A 25596-nucleotide genomic window follows, 5' to 3' on the forward strand; every position below is an offset into this window, starting at 1 on the left:
TCTCTCTCTCTCTCTCTCTCTCTCTCTGTCTCTCTCTCTCTCTCCCCCTTCTCTCTCTCCCTCCTTCCCTCTTTCTCCTGATTCCCCCCTCCTTCTCTTTGTCTTCCCTAATGGCCACCTTCCCTCTCTTTGGCTCCCGGACGCCTTACTGTCCTTTGTCTCTGCCCCACAAACCATCCAGCCTGAGTTGGGCTGCAGGAACACTCTCACTAGCCTCTGTCCCCACTGGTTCCCAGTTCCCAGTCCTGTTTCAAGTGGCTCTTTCACAAGGCACTAGCTGCCAATGGTTGAGAACAGAGTGTGTTTTTTTCCAAGGAGAATCCCCTTCCCCAGAGGCCAGTCTTTGGGAATCCAGGCAGCTGCCAAGAATAGGACTGGACTGAACCATAGAGTTCGAAATTAGGGAGGGTGTGGCCTTGATGGTCTTCCTTCCCCACCTCCCCCAGAGCTTCCCTAGGAATGGCCCTGAGATCCATTTTTCCCATCTCTCTCTGCTTTCCTAGTGAGCTGACTCCACAGCTCTCCTGTCTCACACAGAGGGGGAGGGAGAAGACTAGAAGTTAATCAGCAAATTTCAGTTGGCCCTGGCAACAGGCCGGGACATTGAACTGCTTCACACCACCCTGCATCCTGGACTAATGGAGCCAGAAGGCCCTTAGAAATCACCTCCACCAGGGCCCTTGTTGAATAGGGGAGGGAACTGAGGGCCTGGTTCAAGGTCATGTGAAATTGGCAAGTGTGGCTGCCGAAGCATTGTCAGGCCTCCTTGAAAGCTCATGGTGAGACTGCATACTTGTTACAAGGGTTTTGTTTTTCTCTCTCTTCAATGGGGCAGGGGGAGGTAGAAGGGAAAGAAAATGGATTTTTGTTAATTGAAAAAAATTAAATTTAATTAAAAAAGAAAGATCACAGTTAGTAGGAGAGGTACTCCGGGCCCAGAGAAGGTCAAACAGCCTGATTGTCCAAAAGAAATGGGGCCAGGGGGAGGGGAAAAGCATAGAGACTGAAGACTGGAGGCTAGCACGCTTGACTTCGATTCCTGGGAAAATTCTAGTCTGTGAGAATAAGGGGGGCTTAGTGAAAAGGAAGCTGCCGCCCCAAAGAGTGAGCGAGGGAGCGAGCTAGTGTGTGTTCAGTGAGAGCAGGTCACACCGGACCAAACTGGTTTCCTCTTTTGCCAGGGTTACTAGACTCTAACAATCAAGAGAATGTTGTCCATATTTTTTTGTCGAAATTTCAGCCAAGTATTTGATAAAAGTTTCTTGTGCTGTTCTTGTAGCAAAGATGGCAAGGGACGGGCATCGCTAATGGTCTGATGTTAGCGCCGAAGGTCTTCAGTGGGGTGACTCAGGGATCTGTATTTGTCTCTGTGCCGCTTAACACTTTTATCGCTGACTTGGATAAAGACATCAAGAACATCTTTCATCACATTTGCCAGTGTTCTAAAGCTAGGAAGACCAGACGAAAGAGTCAAGATTCACAAAGATCTCAACAGCCTTGAATATTGGGTCGAATTAAATCAGATGAAATTCAATAGAGGTCATTATAGAGTCTAAAACTTGGGTTTTTAAAAATGAGCTTTGTGAATACTGAGTAGGGAAGGAGATCGTTTGAAAAAGATCTAGGGGGCCATAATAGATCGCATGCTACGTATGAGCCAGGAGTATGATGTGGTGACCAAAAAACAAATACCATCTTGGACTTCATTAAAGAGGGGCAAAGCTTCCAGAAATTAGGAGATGATGGTCCCACCCTATAGGTGTTTATCTGGAGTCTTGTGTTCAATTCCTGGATCCATGTTTTAGAAAGAACATTGAGAATCTGTAGCATGTCCAAAGGAGCTCAGTCAGTATGGTGACACTCCCTTGAGGCATGAGACCAGTCAAAGAAACTAGGGATCTCCAGGCAAGGCTTTGGGCACACAAGTAAGAAGAAAGACAATCTCTGTCGTTAAAGAGCTCACAAACTGGTAAGGGGAGACGACATACAGACAAAAGGTGGAGGGGCAGGGGAAGGGCCCTATACAAGGGCATGGTGCCCACAAAGTCAGAGGCTGAGCCAGGAGGGAAATGAAGCTTGTTTGGCCTGGGTCCCTTCCCAAAATGGATGAATGGGAGAAGGGGGCAGATACTGCAGATAGAAGGATGTTCCCTGGATGACGAGACCCTGAGCTTTGTGGGAAGCTTTGTGAGCCAGCAGCTTAGGCTCAGAGAAGAGTAGGCCCACAGAGAATCCATCTTTAAGTGTTTGAAAGACTGTCGTGGAAGAAAAATTCAAGTCATAGGCTCCTAAATATATACAGATGAGGAAACTGAGGCCCAGGGAGGTTACCTTGTTCTAGTGTGGCCCAGAGGACAGAACTGGGAGCAATGAAAGCACACTGGAAAGAGTCTTGATAATAGGAAAGACTTCCGAGTAATTAGAACTCCCTCCAGTGGATGAGGTGACCTTGAGAGGTTCCTCCTCATTAAAGGTCTATAAACAAAAGCTGAATGACCACTTGTCAGGCATTCCTTTGGAGGAATGACTTAAATTATATGGCCACCAAGGTCCCTTCTACTTGGGAAATTCTGGGATCCTTATAATGGGTATCTTGGAGACTTGGCCTCAGATCTCACCTCTCTCTGCCCATTGTCCTTTCCACAGTCTCTGGTGATGCTGGGCCTTCCTGCCATCCCCCCTCATCTCTTCAAATCTTCCCAACTACTTTCTTTTTTTAAATATTTTTTCAAATTACATGAAAATTTTAAACTTTTTTTTTAAATGAGCGAACCAGGAAAATATTGTACAGAGTATCAGTGACATTGTGTGATGATCAACTTTGAATGACTCAGCTCTTCTCAGCAACACAGTGATCCAAGACAAGTACAAAGGACTCACGAAGGAAAATGCCATCCACATCCAGATAAAGAACGAATGCACTCTGAATGCAGATCGAAGCATATTTTTTTCACTTACTTTATTCTTTCTCATGGTTTTTTTGTTTTGATCTGTTTCTTCTTTCACAACTGTGATGAATATGGAAATATGTTTTACATGATAGCACATGTATAAACTATATCTTAACTACCTACCATTTTCTGAAGAGGGGAAGGGAGGGAGGGAGAAAAATTTAGAAATCAAAATCTTGTAGAAATGAATGCTAAAATTTTTTCTTGACACATAATTGGGGGGAAAACTAAAATGCTATTTAAAAAAATTTTTTTTTAATTTGAGTTCTGGGCAGGCTAGGTGGTGCAGTGAATAGAGCACCAGCCTTGGAGTCAGGACGACCTGAGTTCAAATGCGACCTCAGACACTTGACACACTTACTAGCTGTGTGACTTTGGGCAAGTTACTTAACCCCAATTGTCCTCCAAAAAAAAAGTAAAATTTGAGTTCCAAATTCTCTCTCTCTCACTCCCCTCCCACTCCGAGACGGTAAGCAAAACATATTTCCATATTAGTCATGTTGTAAAAGAAAACACAAACCCAAAGAAACCACACAAGAACAATAAAGTACAAAAATATTTGCTTCGATTTGTATTCAAACCCCATCAGTTCTTTCTCTGGAGATGGATAACATTTTTCATCATGAGTCCTTTGGAATTATCTTGGATCATTGTATTGCTGAGAATAGCTAAGTCATTCATAGCTGATCATCATATAATATTGCTGTTACTGTGAACAATGTTCTCCCCATTCTGCTCATTTCACTTTGCATCAGTTCATGTAAGTCTTTTCAGGTTTTTCTTCTATTTGTCATTTCTTATAGTAAAATAGTATTCCATCACAATCATATACAACAACTTATTCAGCCATTCCCCAGTTGACGAACATTTCCTTGATTTACAATTCTTTGCCACTACAAAAAGAGCTTTCCCAACTACTTTTAAAACTATGTTTTTCTTCTCAGGTCCCCCTGGCTTTCCAGGTCCTTCTGAACAAGATCTCATAGTCAAAGGAGATATTGGACCCCCAGGACCACCAGGCCAGCCAGGGTTGAAGGGTCTCCCGGGTATCCCAGGACCCCAAGGCTTACCAGGTACCTTTTCACAGAGCTCTGCTGAGCACATTCTTGGCTAATTTATCCTGATCAACTACTTTAATGAGTGTTCTCTGCATGGACATGCCTCCATAAGTCCTCCCACCCCCCCCCCACACACCAGGGCCTGGAGCCTCAGCATCCTGAGGTATTGGATAATTCCAGTGTTGTCAGAAGGAAAGGTTTCTTGCATCTCAATTACCCACTTTCTTTTGGCCCCTTTGCCCATGCTGATTTAGAAAAATTAATAGAGTGGTCTTGTTGCTACCTTAGGAGTAGAAAGAGCCAAATTTCAAGGTTGACATTTTTCTTCCAACTCCCCCTCTCTATAGGGAAGGCCTCAGGTCTTTACTGCTTAGCCTGACTCCCTGGCTACCCAAGAGGAGGATGTCTATGGCAACCCTGTACATGAACTCATGCCCCAACTAGCTGCAGTATTTCCTGCTTAACTGATTCGACTGCACTTGCTTCATGTTGTTGGCAGCTTCATGGAAGACAAAGACCCCAGAGCTGGAAAGGGCTCTAGAGGTCAACATTGTCAGCCTCCTCATTTTTACAGAGGAGGAAACTGAGACCTATGATGATGAAGTGACTTGTCCAGATTCATCCCCCAGATAGGAAGCATCAGAGGCAAGCCTCAAATCTGGCTCTTCTGCCCTGAAATCCAGCATTTTCCCCATTAGACTATGCTGCCTTTTTTCTTACAATTTAGGAAGTATTGGGGTAGCTAGGTGGTTCAGTGAATAGAGCACTGGCCCTGGAGTAATGAGGACCTGAGTTCAAATCTGGCCTCAGACACTTAACACGTACTAGCTGTGTGACCTTGGGCAAGTCACTTAACCCCAATTGCCCCTCCAAAAAAAGAAAAAAAACAATTTAGGAAGTATTTATTAAGTACCTACTGTGTACAAAGCAGAAAAAGGCAGTATTGCATAGTGGATAGTGAGTGGTCTCAGAGCCAAGAAGAGCTGGGTTCAAGGCCTAGCTCTGATACATCCTGACTATATTACCCTGGGGAAGTCATTTACCCTGCTCTCAGCACCCCTAGGTGGCTCTAAGTTGGAGAGAAGTTATGGAAAGTTTCCTCATTGGGGTCCAGACAGTACCAACCATGAGCTGAGGATATGAAGATCAAAACTATCAAGGATCTTAGGTTCTTTTGGGGGTGGGGTAGGGTATTTATTTGCTAAGATGCACAAGATGAGGACTTGAGCCTCTTTTGGAACTGAAAACAAGAAGAGTCAATGTTACCAAATTTCTCCAGGTGTAGCTGAAATGGTTAGAACTTAGAGATGGCTCCCCTCACCCCAATTTCTACCCTCAGCTAGCTAGAATGTACCAGCCCTTTCATTAAGATGGAAGTGAGATGAAATTCCTACAAAGTCTGTCAGTGTGGGATCCCCACAGCCCTTTGGGCTTGCTTCAGTGTCCTGCTGCCAACATTGGACAACATGTTTCTTTTCTCTATAGGTCTACCTGGCCAACCAGGAGACCCTGGACGTAATGGACGCCCTGGCGTTAATGGCCCAGGAGGCCACAAAGGAGACCCAGGCCCATCAGGCCAACCAGGTGGGAAAAGGGGGCCAGGAAAGATTTTTATATCTAGTATCCATTGTGTTACTGCTCTGGAAGGAAGCAGGCAGCATACTTCTGCCCTTGGATAAAAGGGATATCATATGCAAACGGCTCCTCGCTCACCTAAGTGGGAACCCCAGAGCATCATTGCTCATTTTGGTTTCTAACCATCTAATGCTGTTAAAGATGGGGTAGCAGTGGGAAAGTAGGGAAGGGGTGTGTTTGTTTTGAAAAGATGAATCCTGTATTTGTTATTCTTGCTGTTGCTGTGAACAGATCAAAGGATCATAGATTTAGAGCTGGGAAGTCATCTATTCCCATTCCCTCATTTTACATCAGGGGAAACTAAGGCCTAGTAATATAATAATGTACACAAAGCACTTTGCGAAATATAAAAACTCAGCTTCTGTTCTTGAGAGGTGGCATGGCATAGTGGATAAAGATGTGGCCTCTACTGCTGGGAAGAGTTGGGTCCAAATCCCAGTTTGGATACTTACTAGCAGCATGACTTTGAGCAACTCACTGGAACCTCTCAGTGCCCTCGGCCAACCTCCTTTGGTAGAGGCAATTTCCTTTCCCAGGAATTCCCTCTAGTAATAAGATCCCAGGTTCAATGCCTAGCGTAGGGCTGAGGAACTTGCAGCCTCAAAGCCACATACGGCCCTTTGACTGAATCCAGACTTCACAGGACAAAGCCCCTCTAGGTCCTCAAGGGCAGCCCTGTGACTGAATCCATACTTCACATAACAGATCCCCTCTAGGTCCTCAAGTATAGCCCTTTGACTAAAGTTTGGATTCAAAGGGCCATACTTGAGGACCTAAAGGGCCACATGTGGCCTTGAGGCCATAAGTTCCTCACCCCTGGCCTAGCGCTAACCCTTTCTTTTCAGTAACAATTAGCACTCTTCCCAAATGGAAAGGTTGTAAAGCATTACAAGAAGACAGTAATGTCTCCATCCCCAGAAGAACTGAAACAACATGAATGAATGAATGAATACTTCTCAATGATGGTGCCAAAGCAAAGAACTGGAAATTGAGGGGATGCCCATCCATTGGGGGAATGATTGAACACATTGTGGTATGTGATCAAGATGGAATACTATTGTGCTGTAAGAAACAATGAGCAGGATGTTCTCAGAAAAACCTGGGAAGACTTACATCAACTGATGCAGAGAAAAGTGAGCAGAACCAGTTGTACACAATAACAACAATACTGTAAGATGATTGACTATGGCCTTAACTTAACTATTCTCAACAATACAACAATCCAAGGCAACTCTTATGATGAAAAATGCTCTCCATCCCCAGAGAAAGAACTGATGGAATATGAATACAGCTCAAAGCAGACTTTTTTACTTTATTTTTCTTGGTCTATGTTTTCTAAGATGACTAATATGGAAATGTGTTTTGCATGACCACACATATATAACTAATATTGAATTGCTTGCCTTCTCAATGAGAGGAGTGGGGAGAGAGGTAGAGATTTTGGAACTAAAATTTTTAAAAACAAATGTTGAAAAGTGTTTTTACATGTAACTGGGGAAAAATAAAATACTAAACTGGGGACTGGGGCTGGGGGAGAGGGGAAAGATAATGCCAAAGATTCAGAGCATCAGGTGTATGATTTGACTAAATGATCTCTATAGTCTAATTTTTTTTTAAAGCAATTGGGGTTAAGTAATTTGCTCAAGGTTACACGGCCAGTTATTTCTGGGGTCTCTAATTTTTTTAATTGATCTCTTTTGTTTCTCATAGCTTTCATTTCCAAATATCACTTTCCCTTCTCCTCTACCCAACAAGGCATTTCTCATATCAAAGCATGAAAAAGAGGGGGAAGAAAAGCCAGTTTGACAAAACTGAGCAGCACACATCCCTGTCCCATTACCTCTTCCACATCGTGGGGGTTAGGGGTGCTCCACCATCTGGAAAATCCACATTGAATGTTTTAGCCTTCCCTTTGTACTAGAGAAGTCTGAATTTGTTTTTCTTTTATGGGACATCTACAGTGGCTTATTGGAAAATTTGGGTTAAGAATTTGGTCATAGGCACAACATACACATTTCTTTTTTAAAATTTTTTCTACTTCATTTTTTTTTTAAAGCAATCGGGGTTAAGCAACTTGCTCAAGGTTACACGGCCAGTTATTTCTGGGTGTGGTACTGAGTATCCGAGCCCGGGATTTGATCCAGGTCATCCCGACACTGGAGCTAGTGCTCTTACTCGCTGAGCCACCTGGCCGCCCCTAAGCAATTAGGGTTAAGTAACTTGCTCAAGGTTACACGGCCAGGTGTTTCTGGGTGGGTGCTAAGTGTATGAGCCCAGATTCGATCCCCAGGTCATCCCGACACTGGAGCCAGTGCTCTTACTCGCTGAGCCACCTGGCCGCCCCAACATACACATTTCTAAGTTTCTAAACTTTTTCTGTGTTGTCTGTTGGCCTTCCCATGTCATCTGCAGCTTGCACAAAACTCCCCCAAATTCCCGTTTACAGTAATTTTTTATGCTGAACTGCAATATACTGAAAGTCACAATGTAGGAGGGATAACTGTAGCCTGACAATCGGCACACTATTAATCCCTCACTTCGGCAAAGAATGAAGGGAGGTACATTTACGCTTTTCTTCTCTGGAATGGTCTCGTCCTTTAGAATTCCACCATGTCTAGGTCCTTGTTTTTAATTGTTGTTCTCACTGTTCTTTCTCATTCCCCTTATTGTAGTCCTGCTTATAAGGTAGGGGTCCACATGGACAGATTTCAAAGGGTCTGTGAACTTTGATGAGGAAAATTTTACATCTTGATTTTAATAGAATTGGTTTCCTCAGTAAACCTATGTATTTTATTTTATGCACTTAAAGACACAATTTTGAGAATGGTCCAAAGGCTTCTTGATACCATACAAGGGCTCTAGGGCACCAAAAATGTTGACTCACTGCCATAAGTCCCTTGAAAATGAATAATTCTCTGATTTCAGGTAGCCGTGGAGTAGATGGTTCCCCTGGACCAGATGGATTGCCAGGTCTACCAGGTCCCCCAGGAACCATTTCCCTTGCCCATGGATTTCTCATCACACGTCATAGCCAGACTACAGATGTACCAGAATGCCCCCAGGGAACTGTCCAGATCTACAGAGGGTATTCTCTCCTTTATGTGCAAGGGAATGAGAGGGCCCATGGCCAAGACTTGGGTGAGCTGCTCATCAGTTTCCATGTAACTGATTGTGTTGTCTTTGCTTCTGGAAAGCCAGTGGGGTTGGGGTAAGAGGTATCTAGGGTAGCATTAACCAGTGAAGACATGTTGGTTTTTCAGAACAGAGAAGCCGTTTAAGGGTGACAACGTGTTCCAACTTACACTACTGATATTTCTGTTTTTAAGGTTAGGTGCCAGGCCCCAAGCGACGGTATAGAGAGGGCCCCTTTACTTTTTGCTAGCCACAAAAGAAACTGTAGGAGGTATTTGTGTGGGTGACAGAGCAGACAGGTGCATTGGCTTTCCCCTTGTGTGTCTGATCTTCAGTAAAGTTCCCAGGCAAGAGGAAGTGGGCTTGGGGGCTAACTGTACCAATCTTACAATCCTTAAAAAAAGCACATTCGCTTCTCAGGGAGGTATTGGAGACTTTGAAAGCTCCATAAGGCCCTGCAGTTACATAGAATACATTCTTTGGGAGCACTTCTACTGTAGCTAGTCCCTGTCCTATCAGTTTGGTTGGGGAAGGGGTTAGAAAGCAGAGAAAGGAAGTGTCAGGGATCTGTTTATATTGTAACTTAACAAAAGGTCAGGAGGCCCTTTCTGGAATTTTGTTTCAAAAGCTTAGGGCCCTCAGATTAACTCTGGGATGTTGGGCTACCATCTGTATTGAGGGGGGCAGGGCTTGAGCTCAGTCTGATTGTTCTCTTGCTCCCTTATTCTTACCTTTTCTCTTATTTTCCCATTGTCTGAATTATCTAGTCCGTAGGATCCTAGAGCCAGGGACATTGGAAGAAACTTTGGAGGCCCCTTCTTTTACAGAGGGGCCAACTGAGGTCTAGAGAAATGAAAAAACTCACCTGAGGTCACACATAGGATCCTCAATCCAGAGCTGGACCTCAGAGGCCAGCTCGTCCAACCCTCTTAATTATAGAGGCTCTTGGTTTCTCCCTCTGAATTACAGGAGAAAAATTCTCCAGAGAGAAATGACCTGCCCAAGGTGACACAGGAAGTAATTATAGCAGAGCTGGGGTCTCTTGACTTGAGTTGAAGTCTCATCCCATCATCCTCCTTGTCCTCCATTTCTGTCTCTATCATTCTTCCCTAGGTACGTCTGGCAGCTGCCTTTTCCGCTTCAACACCATGCCTTTCATGTTCTGTAATATCAACAACATATGCAACTTTGCCTCGAGAAATGATTATTCCTATTGGCTGTCCACTCCCGAACCCGTGCCAGTGACCATGGAACCACTGAAGGGACAAAATATCTTGCCATTTATCAGTCGGTGAGACCTCAGGACCAGTTTCCAACCCTCACCCCCCCGCCCCAAAGTCATCTCCCTTAACTGTAGGTCAAACTCTTAGGAATTCCCTCTTGATTTGGTAGGCAAAGATAAAGGCCTTTTCCTTGAGGGAAAAGGGAAGACAAAACAGTGGTTGGAACAGAAGAGCCTTTCCAGTGATCTAATACAAACATTTCAGTCCTCACAGTGCAAAGGATGCTTTCTAAGATTCTATTTGGTCTGTTGGTGATAGGAAGACTTCAGGGCCTGCCCCTTGGCTCAGATCCTTGAGGTATTTAACCAAAGATACTGTTACTAATCTAGGCCTTACAGTGAGATCTCAGATTTTCTTGGTAGCTACCTATGGGCTTTGATCATTCCTCAAGATTCTCAGACTGGCCCTTGGAATTTCATTTTTTGTTTGCCTGCTGATACATTCATTACCCTCACTATGAAGCGTAGCTTCTCTTATCTGGTTTAAAATTGTCTCTTGGGGAGAGGAAGGGTAAGTGAGATCACAGCTATTTTAGGACTTGGGGAAACAGTATGGCTTCCCCTTATCCAGGCTTTTAGTAGCCTAGTAGTACCCGGCTGCCCCCTGATCCAAGGCCTGATCCTAAGAGAAGGGGTAGAGATTGGGTGGGGCTGGCTGTCTCTCTTGTCCTTTCAGTGAGACCAGACCTGTCATCTCCAGTTGAGTCCTTTTCACAGTAAGCAATTAGAACAGTTAAGTAACCAAGTTCATGTACTCATTATGCCGTGAATAGGTTGAGTAGACCCAGAAACTTGGGGCAGAAGGCCCAATGGCAAGGCTAAAGCACCCGCTATGCCCCTTCTTTCCCCCCCCCCCAGCTAGTAGCTTAGGTCATGTGGTGGTGTGATCCCATTTCCCATCATTTGCATTCCACTTCTCTTCAGACCGTTGTGCCCTCCCCTTCCCCTAGGAGAAGGCAGAGTGTGGCCCGGATCCTGACCCAGCTATTGTTCTTTCCTAGGTGCTCAGTGTGTGAAGCCCCAGCAACAGTGATTGCGATTCACAGTCAGACCACCCAGATCCCCCACTGCCCACAGAGCTGGGATTCTCTCTGGATTGGTTATTCCTTTATGATGGTATGAAAAAGCTGCTTTCTTTTATGTCTGTTAGAGAAAACTGTCTGTTCCTTGGGCCTGAAAAGTCTCTGACATGGACAGAGTGTGATATGTAGAATCCCAGCATCCACCAGGCCATTGGATTCCTTTGGGGGAGGAATGTGTGTGTGTGAGTATATGTGTGTGTGTGAGTGTGTGTGTATGTGTGTATGTATGTGTGAGTGTGTATGTGTGTGAGTGTGTGTGTGAGTGTGTGTATGTGTGTGTGAGTGTGTGTGTACAATCCATATATTGTCATGTATGTTTGGTAAGTGGCTCCCAAGTCCCCTTGGGAAGGCCTGTTAACATGGGGAAGAGACGACTTGAGAGGGGAGAGGCAGATTTAGGCTTGATTTAAGGAGTAATTTCCTAACAAGTGGAGCTCTCCAGACCTGGAATGGACTGCCTCAGAAGGGGACTAGTTCCCCATTCCTGAAGCAGAGAATCATTTTTCAGGGATATCAGAGAGAGGAGTCCTGTCCTGCTTCCTTTAGGGGCTCCCTTCCCAATGTAAGGTTCTGTGCTTTATATTACTATATATGTCCACATATGTGACTACTGTCAGATTAGATGACAGCAGGTGTGAAAGTGCCTAACAACCATAAAGAGTTATAGAAGTGGCCTCTCTGATCAGAGGACCTAGAGCTGGAAGAGGCTCTCTCGTCCAACCCCCTCACTTTACAGAGGAAGAAACTGAGGCCCAAGGAAGGGATTTATTCAAGGTCTCACACAAGAGCCTAGACTTAGACCTGGAAGGAACCTTTGAGGCCATCTTGTCCAACCCCCTCATTTTACAGAGGAGGAAACTGAGGCCCAGAGAGATTAGGTTTTGACCAATATGTAATAAATATTTTCACCCCAATGTTTATTATCAGCATTTGGTACACTGTGCAGTAAGTAAACTAATTTCCCCTTTTGATCATAAGGGTCTAGATTTAGAGGCCATCTAGCCCAACCCCTTTCTTTTGCAGGGGAGGTAACTCAGAGAGGGGTGACTTACCCTAGGTCCAACAGGTAGTAAGTAGCAGGGTGGGATTTGAACTGACTCTTTCCAGGCTACAACGCTCTGATGAGTTACCTCATAGCTCAGGGGGCAATGGTGCCATCAGCTATTTGAGAGAATCCCTGGGTGTGGCTTTTCTTCCTCGGTAATTCAACCTGTCAAGGACAGAATTGGGACCCATTGCCCGATGCATGTTTTTCAGCACATGAGTGCTGGTGCAGAGGGCTCTGGACAGGCCCTGGCCTCTCCTGGTTCCTGTCTGGAAGAATTCCGTTCAGCCCCCTTCATCGAATGCCATGGACGGGGAACTTGTAACTACTATGCCAACTCCTACAGCTTCTGGCTAGCAACTGTGGAGGCATCAGACATGTTCAGGTGAGGCGTGCCTGGCTTCAGGTCAAAGGTTGTGAGTGTCTATCCACGTTGGTTAGAAGGCCAGAAACCCAGATTGTGTCTTATCCAGTTTATACTAGCTTGCGGGGAGGTCCCATGGTCCCAAAAAGCAGAGGTAACTCATATTTTGGTGTTGAACTTTGGCTCTTATGTGGTCAGTCTTTGGAAGCAAAGAGAGGTCCTTGGTTGGTAGCACCAGACAAGTCAGCATCTGAACTGCTCAGGAACCAAGGCTTCTCAGAAAAGAGACAGACACCGGTACGAAGAACAAAGATACACACACATGCACACATGTGTACACATGCATACACATGCACACACACATGACCAAGTGCCCATTTTCCCCCTCCACCCAGAGAGCTTGTAGGCATCTCCAACTCAACCTGGCTTTACCCTCAACCCACCCTTCTTCCTAATGTCCCTGTTGCTGTCAAGGACACCACCATCCTCCCAGTTACCCACTAACTGGTCTCCTGTCTTGTCTCTCTCCAGTTCATCCATGAAACAGAGAGAGGGAGAATGAGAGGAGGAAGAGAGAGCTTGACAAAGGAGGGAAAAAGAGAGGGAGAGACAAAAAAGAAGGAGGGAGAGATGTGAGGGGAGACAGATAAAGGAGAATGAAGGAGATATGGAGGAGAGGAAGAGATGAGGGGGAGGGAAGGAGAGATGGAGGGAGAGATAGAGAGGGACAGGGCAGTTGGTGATGGAGAGAGATGAGGGAAGGAGAGGGAGACAAATGAAGAGATAATTAGAGAGAGGAAGGGAGGGAGATAGAAAGGCAGGGGAAAAGGAGAATGGAGAGAAGGAAAAGGAGACAAGAAAAATCCCCCACAATGCAGGAGCAGAGTAGAGAGATACATAAACATTGCAGTGGACAGAGACCTATACCCACAATGAAGAAAGGGACACACACACACACACACACACACACACACACACACACACACAACGTGCAGCAGAGGAAAGAAAGAGGGAGACCATGGGAGGAGTAAAGAAGGAGAAAGGGGCAAGTATGATAAGATCAGAGAGAGAGGAGGGAGATTTATTCCAACTCATGGGAACAGAGAGCAGGGGAGAGAGAAAGACCAATGCAGGAACACAAGGGCAGGGTAGACAGGCAGACAAACAAAAGTGGGGAGATGTGTGGGCACAGGAGCCTGGGGTGGTGGGCATGAGCACACTCCTAGGCACAAGGTGGGAAGGGGAAAGGAGAAGCAGTGTGCACACAGAAGTAGAGGGGAGAGAAAGTGTACCCCTAGGAGGGTAGGACAAAAAGGAATATGGGGTTTCATGAGACTTGGTCACTAACCCTCCCTGGTCACAGCAGCAGATTTGGTGTCTGGGGACCTTGGTCAGCTTTTTCCCTTTGCTTACTACATGTATAACTCCAAGCAATTCCCTTCCCCTCTCCAGACATCACTTGCCCCATGTGCAAAGTACAAGGTTGGACTGGATCACCTCTAATGTCTCTTCCCATGAGATCTAGGTTCCTAAAATCTGAACATCATTTCGGTTCTATTTCCCCAGTAAGCCACAACCAGAGACACTCAAAATAGGAGACTTAAGGACACGCATTAGTCGATGTCAAGTTTGTATGAAGAGGACATAAAATCTCGGAGAATTTGGAGGAGGAGGATGAAGATTTGTTTGAATGGAAAACTCCCAGAGTGCACTGTTTCTGCCCCACCAATGGTGCTACTGTACACAGCCAAAAAAAGGGCTACAGACTGTTACCCGTCCAGATCCAGATGTACCTCTGTGAAATGCTGGAACGAGCCTTCTCCCTTGCATGTTTGACAAAAGGAACAAAGAAAAGAATGGACCTCTTAGACCCAGGGAAAATGCAAATGAAGGCTGCTTTTGGCCCACAAACTAAAACAGCCTTTTTTTTTAATCAGCTAAGACAAGAACCACACTGAATATGTTTAAAGTAACAAGACTGTAGTTTTTTGGGGGAAAAACATTTTTCATGGTGCTACTAACCCTCCTATATCCCAAGTTATTAATATTAAAATGGTAAGCTTGTTTCTTTGCAGAAGTAAGGAGTATGTGTGTTATGTTCAAACTCCCGAGTCATTTCGATGTGAAGGCAGTAGAAGATGCCTAATCCTGCACAGCAGCCAGAAGCTCTAGCCGTGTTTGGGGGCATCAAGTGACTCTCAGTTGTCAGTTTCTCTGTAGTTTTCCCGTTCCCCTACCCCTTTCTGATGTGACTTCCTTTTAGAAATAGATGATCTGGGTAATTACTTTCATCAGGATTTCAGATGTTCATATAATGTATGATATGTCTAAAGATGCCTGCTGCCTTGCTCTGGAAAATGCAGTGATTTCTTCTCCTGGGTCCAAAGCCCTATTTAGATGCCCCTCATGGCAAATATTTACTCATTCTGGGCTGGATCGAGTTCCCTCCCCGCCCCCATTATTCTTTTCCCTCTGCTTCCCACCCTAGATTCTTTCTGTTCTGGTCTCTGCTGAGCAGGAGCTGAAAAGCCAATCCTTGTTTCCCACACATGCTGTTACTTCACTATTAGGATTTTAACACAATTCCAAATAAAGAGGAATGACATATCTTGTTTTCAGAGGTGCCTCTTTTTCACTTGTACCCTTTCCCCCATTAGGCAGAGGATCCTAGGTGTAGACTGGAAGGGACCTCAGAAGCCTTTGAATCCACTCTGTGCATTTTACAGAGGAGGATCCTGACGACTGAGCAGGGGAGGTCCAAAATCTAGAGCAGGAAGGGATCTCAAAGACCAATTAGTTCAACAATGCCTGTTTTACAGATAAGGAAACTGAGGCTCGGAGAAGTGTCAGAGGAGAGATTTGAACCCGCACTCTCTTGACTCTCTGCTCGTTCCACCATATTGCACTCTTATTAGTATGAGGTTTGACAAAGAATTCCATTTGATGTCTGAAACAATTTTGTGTTTGTCTCTGTAGGTTATAAGCCCATATGTAGAGGGGTTGGTTACACATCTGTAAATAAGCAGAAGCAAGGGGATCATTTTCCAAACCCCTATGAGTGTCAAAACATGTTGGTAGAAGGCAGATATTCATGCAAATGTCAGCTTATCTGATCATGATCCACTGGAAGGTTGTGAAACCCAATTAGACTTGGCTGACTTTGCACAGAATCACCAAGCTTCAGAACTGGCAGGGGCCTCGGTGGCTACCTAGTATTGCCCTTATTTTTAGAGGCTCCCCTTTACAATATATCAGATAAGTGGGCATCCATTTGATTTTTGGTCAGCTCTAATTGTTAAGAAGTGTTTCCTCATAGCAAGTCTACATTTGCCTTTTTGCAACTTTTACCCACTGCTCTTCGTTCTGCCCTCTGGGGTCAAACAGAATATATCATCCATAGGAAAGTCCTCTAGATACCCAAAAACAACTGTCGTAGCATTCCTTGTCTTCTCTTTGCCTCTTTGGGTCAATCAGTCAACAAGTATTTATTTACTAGAACAGCTATGTGGCATTGCAGCAGATAGAATGCAGGGCCTGGAGTCTGGAAGACCTGAGTTCAAATCTGGTCTCAGACACTTACTAGCTGTGTGACCTTGGGCAAGTCACTTTACCCTGCTTGTCTCAATTTCCTCATCTAGAAAATGAGCTGGAGAAGGAAATGGCAAACCACTCTAGTATCTTTGCCAAGAAAATCCCAAATGGGGTCACAAATCAGACATGACTGAAACAACTGAAGAACATGGATTTACTGTGTGCCAAGCACTGTGCTAAGCATTTTGGATACAAAGAAAGGAAAAAAATGTTCCTTGCTCTCAAGGGGCTCTGTCTATGTAAGACAACATGCAAACAACTGTGTAGCAACAGGATAAATGGGGGGAGGGTATACCCATCTTGGAGGGAGGGTTTTAAGATTATGAAGGACTGGGGAATGCTTCTTGCAGAAGATGGGACTTTAGCTGAGACTTAGGGAAGCTAGGAGGAGGAGAAGAAGAAGCAAAATACCCCAGCTCCTTCAACTGATTCTCCTCTGGCATGAAATTGAGGCCCTGCTCTCTTCTGGAAGATCTCTGTATACTCTCCAGATTAGCCATGTTCTTCTGAAAGTATGGCGCCCAAAGCTGATTGGAAGACTCTAGGTGTGAACAGAGGGACTAGCATTCTTGGATACTCTACTTTCCCAAGCAATCCAGCTTTCTTGACTGCCACAGCCCACTGTTGGCTTGTATTGGGCTTATCACCCACTAAAACCCCCACATCTACTTGGCACAAATTGCCATTGAGTCAGACCTCTCCCATCTTGCACTTAGGAAACTGCTTTTGTGAACCCAAGTTTAAGCCTTTATATTTATAACCTGAATTCAAATCCACACTACTCATGTGACTCTGAGGAAGTCACTTAACCCTGTTTGACTCAGTTTCCACATCTGTAAAATGAGGATAATAATATCACCTACCTCCCAGGTACATTGTAAACACTATACAAATGCTAGGTATTATTTATTCCAATTAAATTTCATCTTCTGAGGTTTAGCCTAATGACTGGAGGAACCTGACCATCCTCCAGTGTGTTTGGTCTCCTTCCCAGCTTTGTGTTATCGTCAGATTTGATCTGTACACCATCTATACATATATCCAAGTTATCGACAGAAGTGTCAAGCCGTCTAGGGCCAAGTACAGAAGGAAACCATATAGCGCTCCCCATTCAGGGAGCTTTGACAACTCTGTCAAAAAGGGAAATAAAGTGAGTCTGGCATGACCTGTTCTTAATGAAGCCACGCTGCTTCTTTGTGATCATTCCTGCTATCTCTGGATATCCACTTTAATAATACATTGTAGAATTGTGTTAGAAATTGAAGTCAAGCTTACTGGCCTGTGACCCCGTCTTTCTACAACACCCCCTTCTGCATTCCTGTGGTACCTCTCTCATTCTCCAGAATCTTTCAAAGATCCTCCATGTCAGTGGCTCAGAGTCATATCTGCCAGTTGTTTTAGTGGATATAGTTCATCTCTGCCCGAGGACTTCAACTCATCAAGGGCTGGCAGGTTCTCCCTTACTATCTCGTTTCTCCTGAGTACATACTCTCTAATAGTCAAACTTGTTTTTTCCATTCTTGTCCAAAGGTCATTCTCCTTGGCAGAGAAAACAGAACAAAGTTAAGATTTGAGCAGCTCAACCTTCTCTTTTTTGCCAGTCATCCTCATTCTATCCACCCTAATTAAGCAGTGGTCCTACCGCTCATTTTCCCCACCTCTTCTTTTCCCTAATATATCCAAGGTGAGGTGGTTAGGGCTCACAGGATTCCCCCTCATTGTTGGGCTTCAAGCAGAAGCTAAATGGCCACGTATTGGGTGTGTTATGGTGAGATTATCTTTCTGGTAAGAGTATAATCAAGGACCCCTGAGGTCTATTTCAACTCTCAGATTCTGTGAAATACCACTTTGTGTTCACCTCAGACAGCTAGGTGGCGCTACAACGGCTAATGGACTGGGCTTAGAATCAGGAAGACTCATCTTCCTGAGTTCAAATCTGGCCTTAGCCACATACTAGCTGTGTGACCTTGGGCAAGTCAATTAACCCTGCTTGCCTCAGTTTCCTCATCTGTAAAATGAGCTGGAGAAGTAAATGGTAAAGCACTCCAGTAGCTTTGCCAAGAAAACCCCCACAATGCAGTCACAAAGAGTTGGACATGACTGAAACTACTGAACAACAACAATTTACCTTGGAGCAATTAAAGGTGGTGTAAGAGGACACCTCTTTCTTGTCCTTACCTTTCCACACAGACTCAGTTCTTCTGAGTTTTAGCACCTCACATACACCCTATTTATAGGAATGTGCCATGATTTCGCATTCAATCTCTATTACCTGCCATTGTTTCCATCCACAAAACATCTTTTTTAAAAAAAAATTTTTTTAACAATACAGAAAGGCCACTGAACTCAGATGAAATATGATAACCAATACAGATTCTAGATCTAGAAGACAGGATGAAACACTCGTCTCCTTTATCAGTTGTGGTCAGGATGGGGGGGTAGGAACAACATATATGTTGTCACATATGGTCAGCGTGCCAGGATATTTTACTTAACTATTTTGTTTGTTTTGAGGGAGGAAGGAGTTTATTGGGAAACATGAAACACATGCTTTTTTCAAACTAATAAAACATTTTTAAAAATCTAAGTTGATTCATGAGTTCCTTGTGTATCTGCACTGAACTTTTCAGACATGCCCCCCCCCCCAGCCATTTTCTTCCTCACCAGAATGGTTTCTTTGGTGTCTTCAGAACTGGATACTTGAGAACTTGCCATCCTTCCTTGCCTGACTTCCACTATAGACTTCTATTCCCTGTAATCCTACCTCTTCTTCCAGCTTGTCCAGCTTTCCTCTCCTTTATTACAAAATCTAAGAGTGGCGCTTTCCCCCCTCCCTTGCCCCCAAAGATTCCCATCATTTCACCCTAGCAATTGACAGAAATTAGAAACAAAGAAGAATTTCTCCTTGTTAGTTCCTCCAAGCTTTAAGAGATGAGATTGTCTTTAAGGGAAACCATGAAATTATTAGTTGCTACACCTTTGCCAAAGAGAGAGCACCTGGAAAAAAAAGAGATCCAGCTCAAGGGCCTAAGAGGCCTTTTCTGATTCTCCCAGTTGTTATTACTACCTCCCCCCAACACACACACACACACACACACACACACACACACAATTGCTTTGTATTGATTTTGTTTCTATCTTTTTCTTCAGTAGATTGTAAGCTCCTTGAGGGAAAGGCCTATTTTGTTTATGTCTTTGTATCCCCAGTGCACAGTACAGTGCCTACCCAATGACTTCTTTTAAAATATATATATATATATATGTATATATATATTTATTAAATATTTTACATAAGCTCTTAATAAATGTTTCTTGAGTTGCTGAAATGTGTCCTCCATCATACCTACTACTATATTGTGTTTCTGTGATAGTTTTGTGATCTTTTCCCCAAACTCCTCATCTATTTCCTCTTTCTCTTCCAGTTGTCAGTAGCATATTCTGTTGACAATATTGTTTCTGTTTCTGCATCCTTTGATCCTGAAAAAAATGCTTTCCACCATGCTTGCCTTACAAGAATATATCCAGGATCATAATTAGGGTCAGACAAGGGTACCAATAATGGCCAGAACAGGGCAGTTCATTTCCTCCCTGAGACAGAAGTGTTTCTTCCTCACCATATAGGCCAAGAACCACTATCCCCAACCTCCAGAGTCATAATCCTCTGCCAGATTGCTGCACAATGTAATCCTGTTCCCTTGCTTGACTGGAGGCTACTACCCATTGGATCACATTGCCATTTTATCTCTCTTCCAGGGTTTGCCTTCTTGCCATCCGCCAACCCTCAGGAGGCTGTGGGCTAGACTCAGCATGACTGCCCTTATGATTAGACTGTTCTTTGGGCCAAGCTGTAGCAGCAAGCACCCCAAGCGTCCTCAGGGTTTGCAGCTACCACAGGTTCTTGGATCTGCTTTGTTAAAGGAAAGCAACTCAAAATGGGTTAACAAGCTTACTTTAATCAGTCAGACATATATCGTTTACCTTGTTCAGGAGAAAAGGTCAGCACCCTGAACCTCAAAGTATACAGGCATAATTATCAAGACAGAAACATCAAGTAGACAGATTTCCAAACTGTCCAACCATTACATCCATACCCAGTCAACATCTGGGTTTCCACATTCTGGGTTTTTCAAAGCCGGGGGACTCTCAACAATGGCTTCCCAGAATTCAGATCAAATCACAGAACACTTCTCAAAGTGAGTCCCAAAACAAAGCTACACATCAGGGCTTATATAGCCTTCTCCTGGCTCAGAGAATGTAACAACCTTATTGACCCACTGGCCAATCAAAAAGTATCTACTGAAAAACAAGCCTCCCTCCCCAGGCTTCTGCTGCACTTTAGCCTAGGGGCAGGGAAGATCTTTAAAATTTACATTCCCATTACACAAGCTCCCTACACCTCCATCAGATTGTCTTCTTTCCAAAGCCAACCCCTCTACTTATACCCACAATCCTATTCCTTCGTGTCTTCTCTGGCAGCTTGCCCTTGCACACCTCTCCTATTTTTTTCTAAACTTTAATCTCTTTCAAATCATCGGTGCCTTCCCTGCTACCTACAAGCACACCTATGTCCCCCCTCAACCCTGTGAAAAATCTTCACTTTATTATCCCCTCAAGCCATCTTTGGAAATCTCTTTCACAACCAAAGTCCTAGAAAAAGCTACTTATGGATAAAACTTATGAAAAAACTTCCTCTCCTTTCACTTTTAAACCCTTTGCATTCTGACTTCTGACCCCATCACCCAATTAAAACTGCTTTATCTAAGGTAATTGATGATCTTTTTTTTTCCCTTGGAGGGGGATAGTATCTTTATTGTTTTTAGTCATTTTCTAAACTAAAAAGAATTTATTTTTTCCCTCTCACCACTTCTATCTCTACTGGGGGAAAAAAGAAACCCATTTGTAACAAATAAACATGGCCAAGCAAAACAAATTCCTATTTTTTTGTGGTTTAGTCATTTTTCAGTTGTGTCTGATGCTTTGTGATCCCATTTGAGGTTTTCTTGGCCAAGAAACTGGAGAGTTTTGCCATTTCCTTCTCCAGCTCATTATACAGATGAAGAAACTGAGGCAAACAGGGTGAAGTGACTTGCCCAGGATCACACAGCTAGTAAGTGTCTGAGGCCTCATTTGAACTCAGATCCTCCTGACTCCAGGGTCAATGCTCTATCCACTGTAGCACCACCTAGCTTCTCCAAATAAACATATTCAAGCAAAACAAATTCCTGTAGTGGTCACATACACAAATGTGTGTCTCGTTCTCTGTATTGGCCCATTACATCTCTAAAAGAATGTAGGTAGCATTCTTCATCCTGGCTTCTGTGGACTTATTTTTAGTCATTGTGTCAATCAATTCTTAAGTCTTTCAAAATAGTTTGTTTTTACAATGCTGATGTTATAGTATGATTCGTTATCCTGATTCTGTTTACTCTGCATCGGTTCATAAAAATCTTCCCAGATCTTTATTTATTTTTTTTATTCACTGAAGTCTTTTAATTACTGAATCATCTTTGTTACTCAGAAGCCCTTGAGTAATTATTTTCTCTATTTGATCCGCTGTAATGATCAAGAAAGAACACCAAGAAATTACTTGTACTAAGACATGAAAGAGAAAGAAAGCCATTAGGTTAATGGCTTTAATATTAAATCAGTTTTTTTCTTTCAAGTTGGTTTCAGTAGAAAGTAAGTCCCAGTTCTTTGTTTCTTACAACAGAATAGTATTCCATGACATTCCTATGCCACCAATAGTTGCCAAATCCAGTGGCCTTTTTCCTCAGTCCTTCTTGACTTCTCTGATGTATCTGACATGTTTAAGCACCTTCTCCTTCCGTGTCATCTCTCCTTTCTGAACACTGTTCTTTCCTGGTTCTCTTTCCTACATGTTAACCTACTCCTCAGTTGCCTTTGTTGACTCCTTATCCATAGTCTGCACCCTATGTGTGGGTGTCCCTCAAGGCTCTGTTCTTAGGCCTTCTTCTCCATACTCTTTCTTATTGACCTCATGAGCTCCTGTATGCCCAGTTGGTCTCTCTAGGCATGTGACTTTCAGTTTTATTTGAGTTTCCAGTCCTTGTATCACCAATTCCTTATTGGATGATTCAAATAGAATGTTCCATAGACATCTTAAACTCAACATGTTTAGAATATAATTCATTATCTTTACTCCCAAGTCCACCCCTCTTCCAAACTTCCCTTTTTCTGTCAGGGACCCCATAGTTCTTTCAGGTTCAAAAACTTGGAGACACCCTCAACTCATCACTCTCTCACTTCTCACATCCAATCAGCTGCCTTCACAACATTGCTTGCATGCATCTCCCTCTCACCAGTCACTCTACCACTGCCCTCTCTCAGGCCCTCATCACCTCTAGTCTCCTAATTGATCTCCCTGCCTCCACACAAGTACTAAATTGATATTCCTAAAACATGGCTCAAATTATGCTTCCCAGCTCCTCTCCTTCCTTTTAGCATTTAAAGCCTTCCACAATATGTTGACTCTTCCTGCCTTATCATATATCACTTCTTTCACACATTCTACACTTAAGCCATGGTCTCCTACCTCCTTAGCTCCTCATACAACATTCCATTTGTCTCCAGGCCTTTGCAAGGGCTATGCCCCAATTCTTGAAATTTACTGCCTCTCCCTTGACCTTTTAGGATTCTTAGTTTCCCTTTCATCTCAGTTTAAGGTTTATATGAGACCTCTCCCGACCCCCTCTTTTGATAATGTCCTCTCTCAAATTACTTTGGGTATGTGTTATATTTAATCTTATCTACATATTATTTGCCCCAGTAGAATGTAAACCCTCTGAGGGCAGGGGTGGTTTCATTTTTGTCTCCGTACCCACAGACCTAGCATGGTATTTCCCATGACGCATGATAAATGGTTTCTGAATAGTCTAATTGAATTGTGTGGTCACTCATCACTACTTATTTTTGCCTTAAGGTGAAAGAATCCTTTGTTAATGTCAGTCTTCCTAATCTACTGTGCTCGTGTCTCCTCCTTGACTGGCCATATTTCTTGTATCCCCTTTCAGAGCCCTATTCCAAACTTATCCCATCAATTCTTAGTGATATGGAGTGATATCACATTTGCCTCCTTGTGTTAGGACCTTTTCTTGGTCATTAGTCTTCTTTGTGTATTTATGTATAGACATCTGAGGCTATGGGTTCCATCACTGGCTTCTTTCTTGGATTTTGTCTTCTGTGAACTTCCTGATGTCTCAGCTGCTGTTCGGCCTGTAATTCAGCTATTCTCTGATATCGAGCTTCTTGTCAATATATGTGTGTATACACATACATAGGCAGTTTTCTCCCTCATATTTCCTTTTCAGTTCAAAGCCCTTTTGCTTACATTTACAAGACTCCAGGCAAGTATAGCCTTATCAGTCCTTTACAAGTATACTATATCACTGGCCAGGAGCCTGTCATTCCTATATTGAAGTCATTGTCCAGAAATCCAAATCCCATTCTCAGATATCATCTTCTTAAACAGCTGTTCCTTTCATAAATCTGCTTTTCTTTTCTGAATTCCTTGCCATACAGACACAGCAGCAGTGAAAACTCCACCTTTGCTCTAAAGGTCTCCAATTGCTTGCTCAGGTCTTTGTAATGTTCACTCAGGCTTTCTAGATTTCTTCTGGCGGTACCACTTCTGTTCCTGGGAACCACTGGAAATAGACAGAAGTAGGCTGTCTTGATAAACCTCCATCAGGAACACGGCAGACTTCTTTTGTCATCAGTTCAATGATACATTGGAAATGCTGTCTCCTTCCTCAGATCCTTACAGTATGATGGCTGGGAAAGACAGTGAAACTAGTTTCCATTCATTCCTGATTTCCAGAACAGCAAGCATTCTTTAAATGAGATTTCTTTGCAGGAGAATAACTTGTCAGATCATGTGTCCTGATTTGGGATTCAGAAACTATGGTTGTGCTAGCTCTAACACATGCTACAGAGAATTCTAAGAGGGAACCAAAGAAATGCTGGGGAAGATGTCCAGTCTCTAAAAAGTTGAGCCCCACCGTCCACCAGAGCTATTCTAGTGTGTTCACCAGAATTCACTCTTTTCCCTCTTATTGCTATTCAGTAAGGCTCCAGGTCGAGTCACAAACTTTGTAACACCCCAAAGCGACTGCTTAGTCACTTAATGTGGGCACAGGGAACACATAGGCGAATCCCAGTCAATGCTACTTTCCACATGATGCAGGGAGGACTGAAAGCTGCAGTTCCTCTGTCCTTGTACTTGGTCCCTCAGAGCTGCCTACTTCTGCATCAATGGCTACCTTCCTACCTGCCTGTCAAGCTGCTCTGTGACCTCTTCTTCACTTCTCAGACATCTGTCTCCACTAGTGAGTTCTCTGGCTTGCTCCATTCCAAGAGGTCATGCTGGATGCTTTGTCTGGACTCAGCAAACCTGGGTTCTGATTCCACTCATGATGTCTGCTCTATGTGTCATTTTGAACAAATCTTAGTCTTTCTTGGCCTCGGTTTGCTTAGCTGTAAATGAAGAGCTAAACCAAAATAGAAAACCGTTTACTCAACTGTAAAATGAAGTTGCTCTATTTGGTCTCTATGGGACATTCCAGCTCTAGATCTAAGAGTTTATGTGTGACCCTGGGCAAATCACTTCCCTTCCTTGGGTCTCAATTTCCACATCTGTGAAACTAAGGAGTTGGACTCAATGGCCTCTGAGAGATCTTCCAGCTTTGGAACTAGGATCCTTGGGCATGACCTTGGGCAAGTCACTTAGCCTCCTTGGGCCTTAGTTTCCTCATCTGTAAAATGAGAGGATTGGGTCTTTGAGGTTTCCCTCAACTCTAGATCTTGGATCTTCTCATCCTAACATCCCAGAGGTGCCTGTGGCATTCCCAAGACTTGAGAACCCTTCACTGGGGAACAACCTACTGCCATGTTGACAAATTGTATTCCCAAGTCCATCACAAGAGGGCGTGCTTGTCCTTGAAAATAAGTGCACTGGCGGCAAAACCAAATTTTCAAATCTTTTTTTTTTTTTTTTACAGGGCTTAAGATTAATTTTCTAATCTTCTCTTAATGGAGTCCTCCAACCTCACCAGGTGAATAGCAAATAATTTGAAAGACAGCTTAGCTTTCTAGGTCTGCACTAAGGAACCTTCTTACTTTGGATCCAATGGCCCCAACCTACTTTCTGGAGATGGAGGGAGGAGCAGTTAACCCTCAAAGACCTTCCCTGGGGCCTCCCTACAGAAAGAGTGAAAAGCCTTGGGCCGACAAAGGGATTGGATTGATTTCTTTAGCAGATCTCTCTCTGTGTCTCTCTCCTCCTCCTCCTCCTCCTCCTCCTCCTCCTCCCCCTTTTCCTCTCTCTTCTTCCCTCTCTCCCTCCCCCCCCCCCTCCCTCCCCCCCTCCCCCCCCTCTCCACTTCCCCCCCACGCCTCTCCCCCTTCCTTTTACGTTCATCCGCCCTCCCTTCTCTCGTC

The 25596-nt window shown here is 43.9% G+C and overlaps 1 protein-coding gene across 1 annotated transcript in view; it reads left to right on the forward strand.

The window, feature by feature from the left end:
- The window catches only part of COL4A5 (collagen type IV alpha 5 chain), a 211520-nt gene extending 196366 nt beyond the window's left edge, over window positions 1-15154 (forward strand). Inside the window, exons 41-47 of the mRNA XM_069100381.1 lie at window positions 3896-4024; window positions 5495-5593; window positions 8570-8782; window positions 9890-10067; window positions 11060-11174; window positions 12398-12570; window positions 14116-15154. Coding sequence (XP_068956482.1) covers window positions 3896-4024; window positions 5495-5593; window positions 8570-8782; window positions 9890-10067; window positions 11060-11174; window positions 12398-12570; window positions 14116-14197 — 989 coding nt within the window. The 3' untranslated portion in view covers window positions 14198-15154. The remainder of the gene's footprint in view (window positions 1-3895; window positions 4025-5494; window positions 5594-8569; window positions 8783-9889; window positions 10068-11059; window positions 11175-12397; window positions 12571-14115) is intronic.
- The last annotated feature ends 10442 nt before the right edge of the window (window positions 15155-25596 follow it).

The sequence above is a fragment of the Petaurus breviceps genome, unplaced genomic scaffold, assembly GCF_028583685.1.
Source record: "Petaurus breviceps papuanus isolate PSGF00001 unplaced genomic scaffold, PetGlider_PUasm1.0 400, whole genome shotgun sequence".
Taxonomy (NCBI): domain Eukaryota; kingdom Metazoa; phylum Chordata; class Mammalia; order Diprotodontia; family Petauridae; genus Petaurus; species Petaurus breviceps.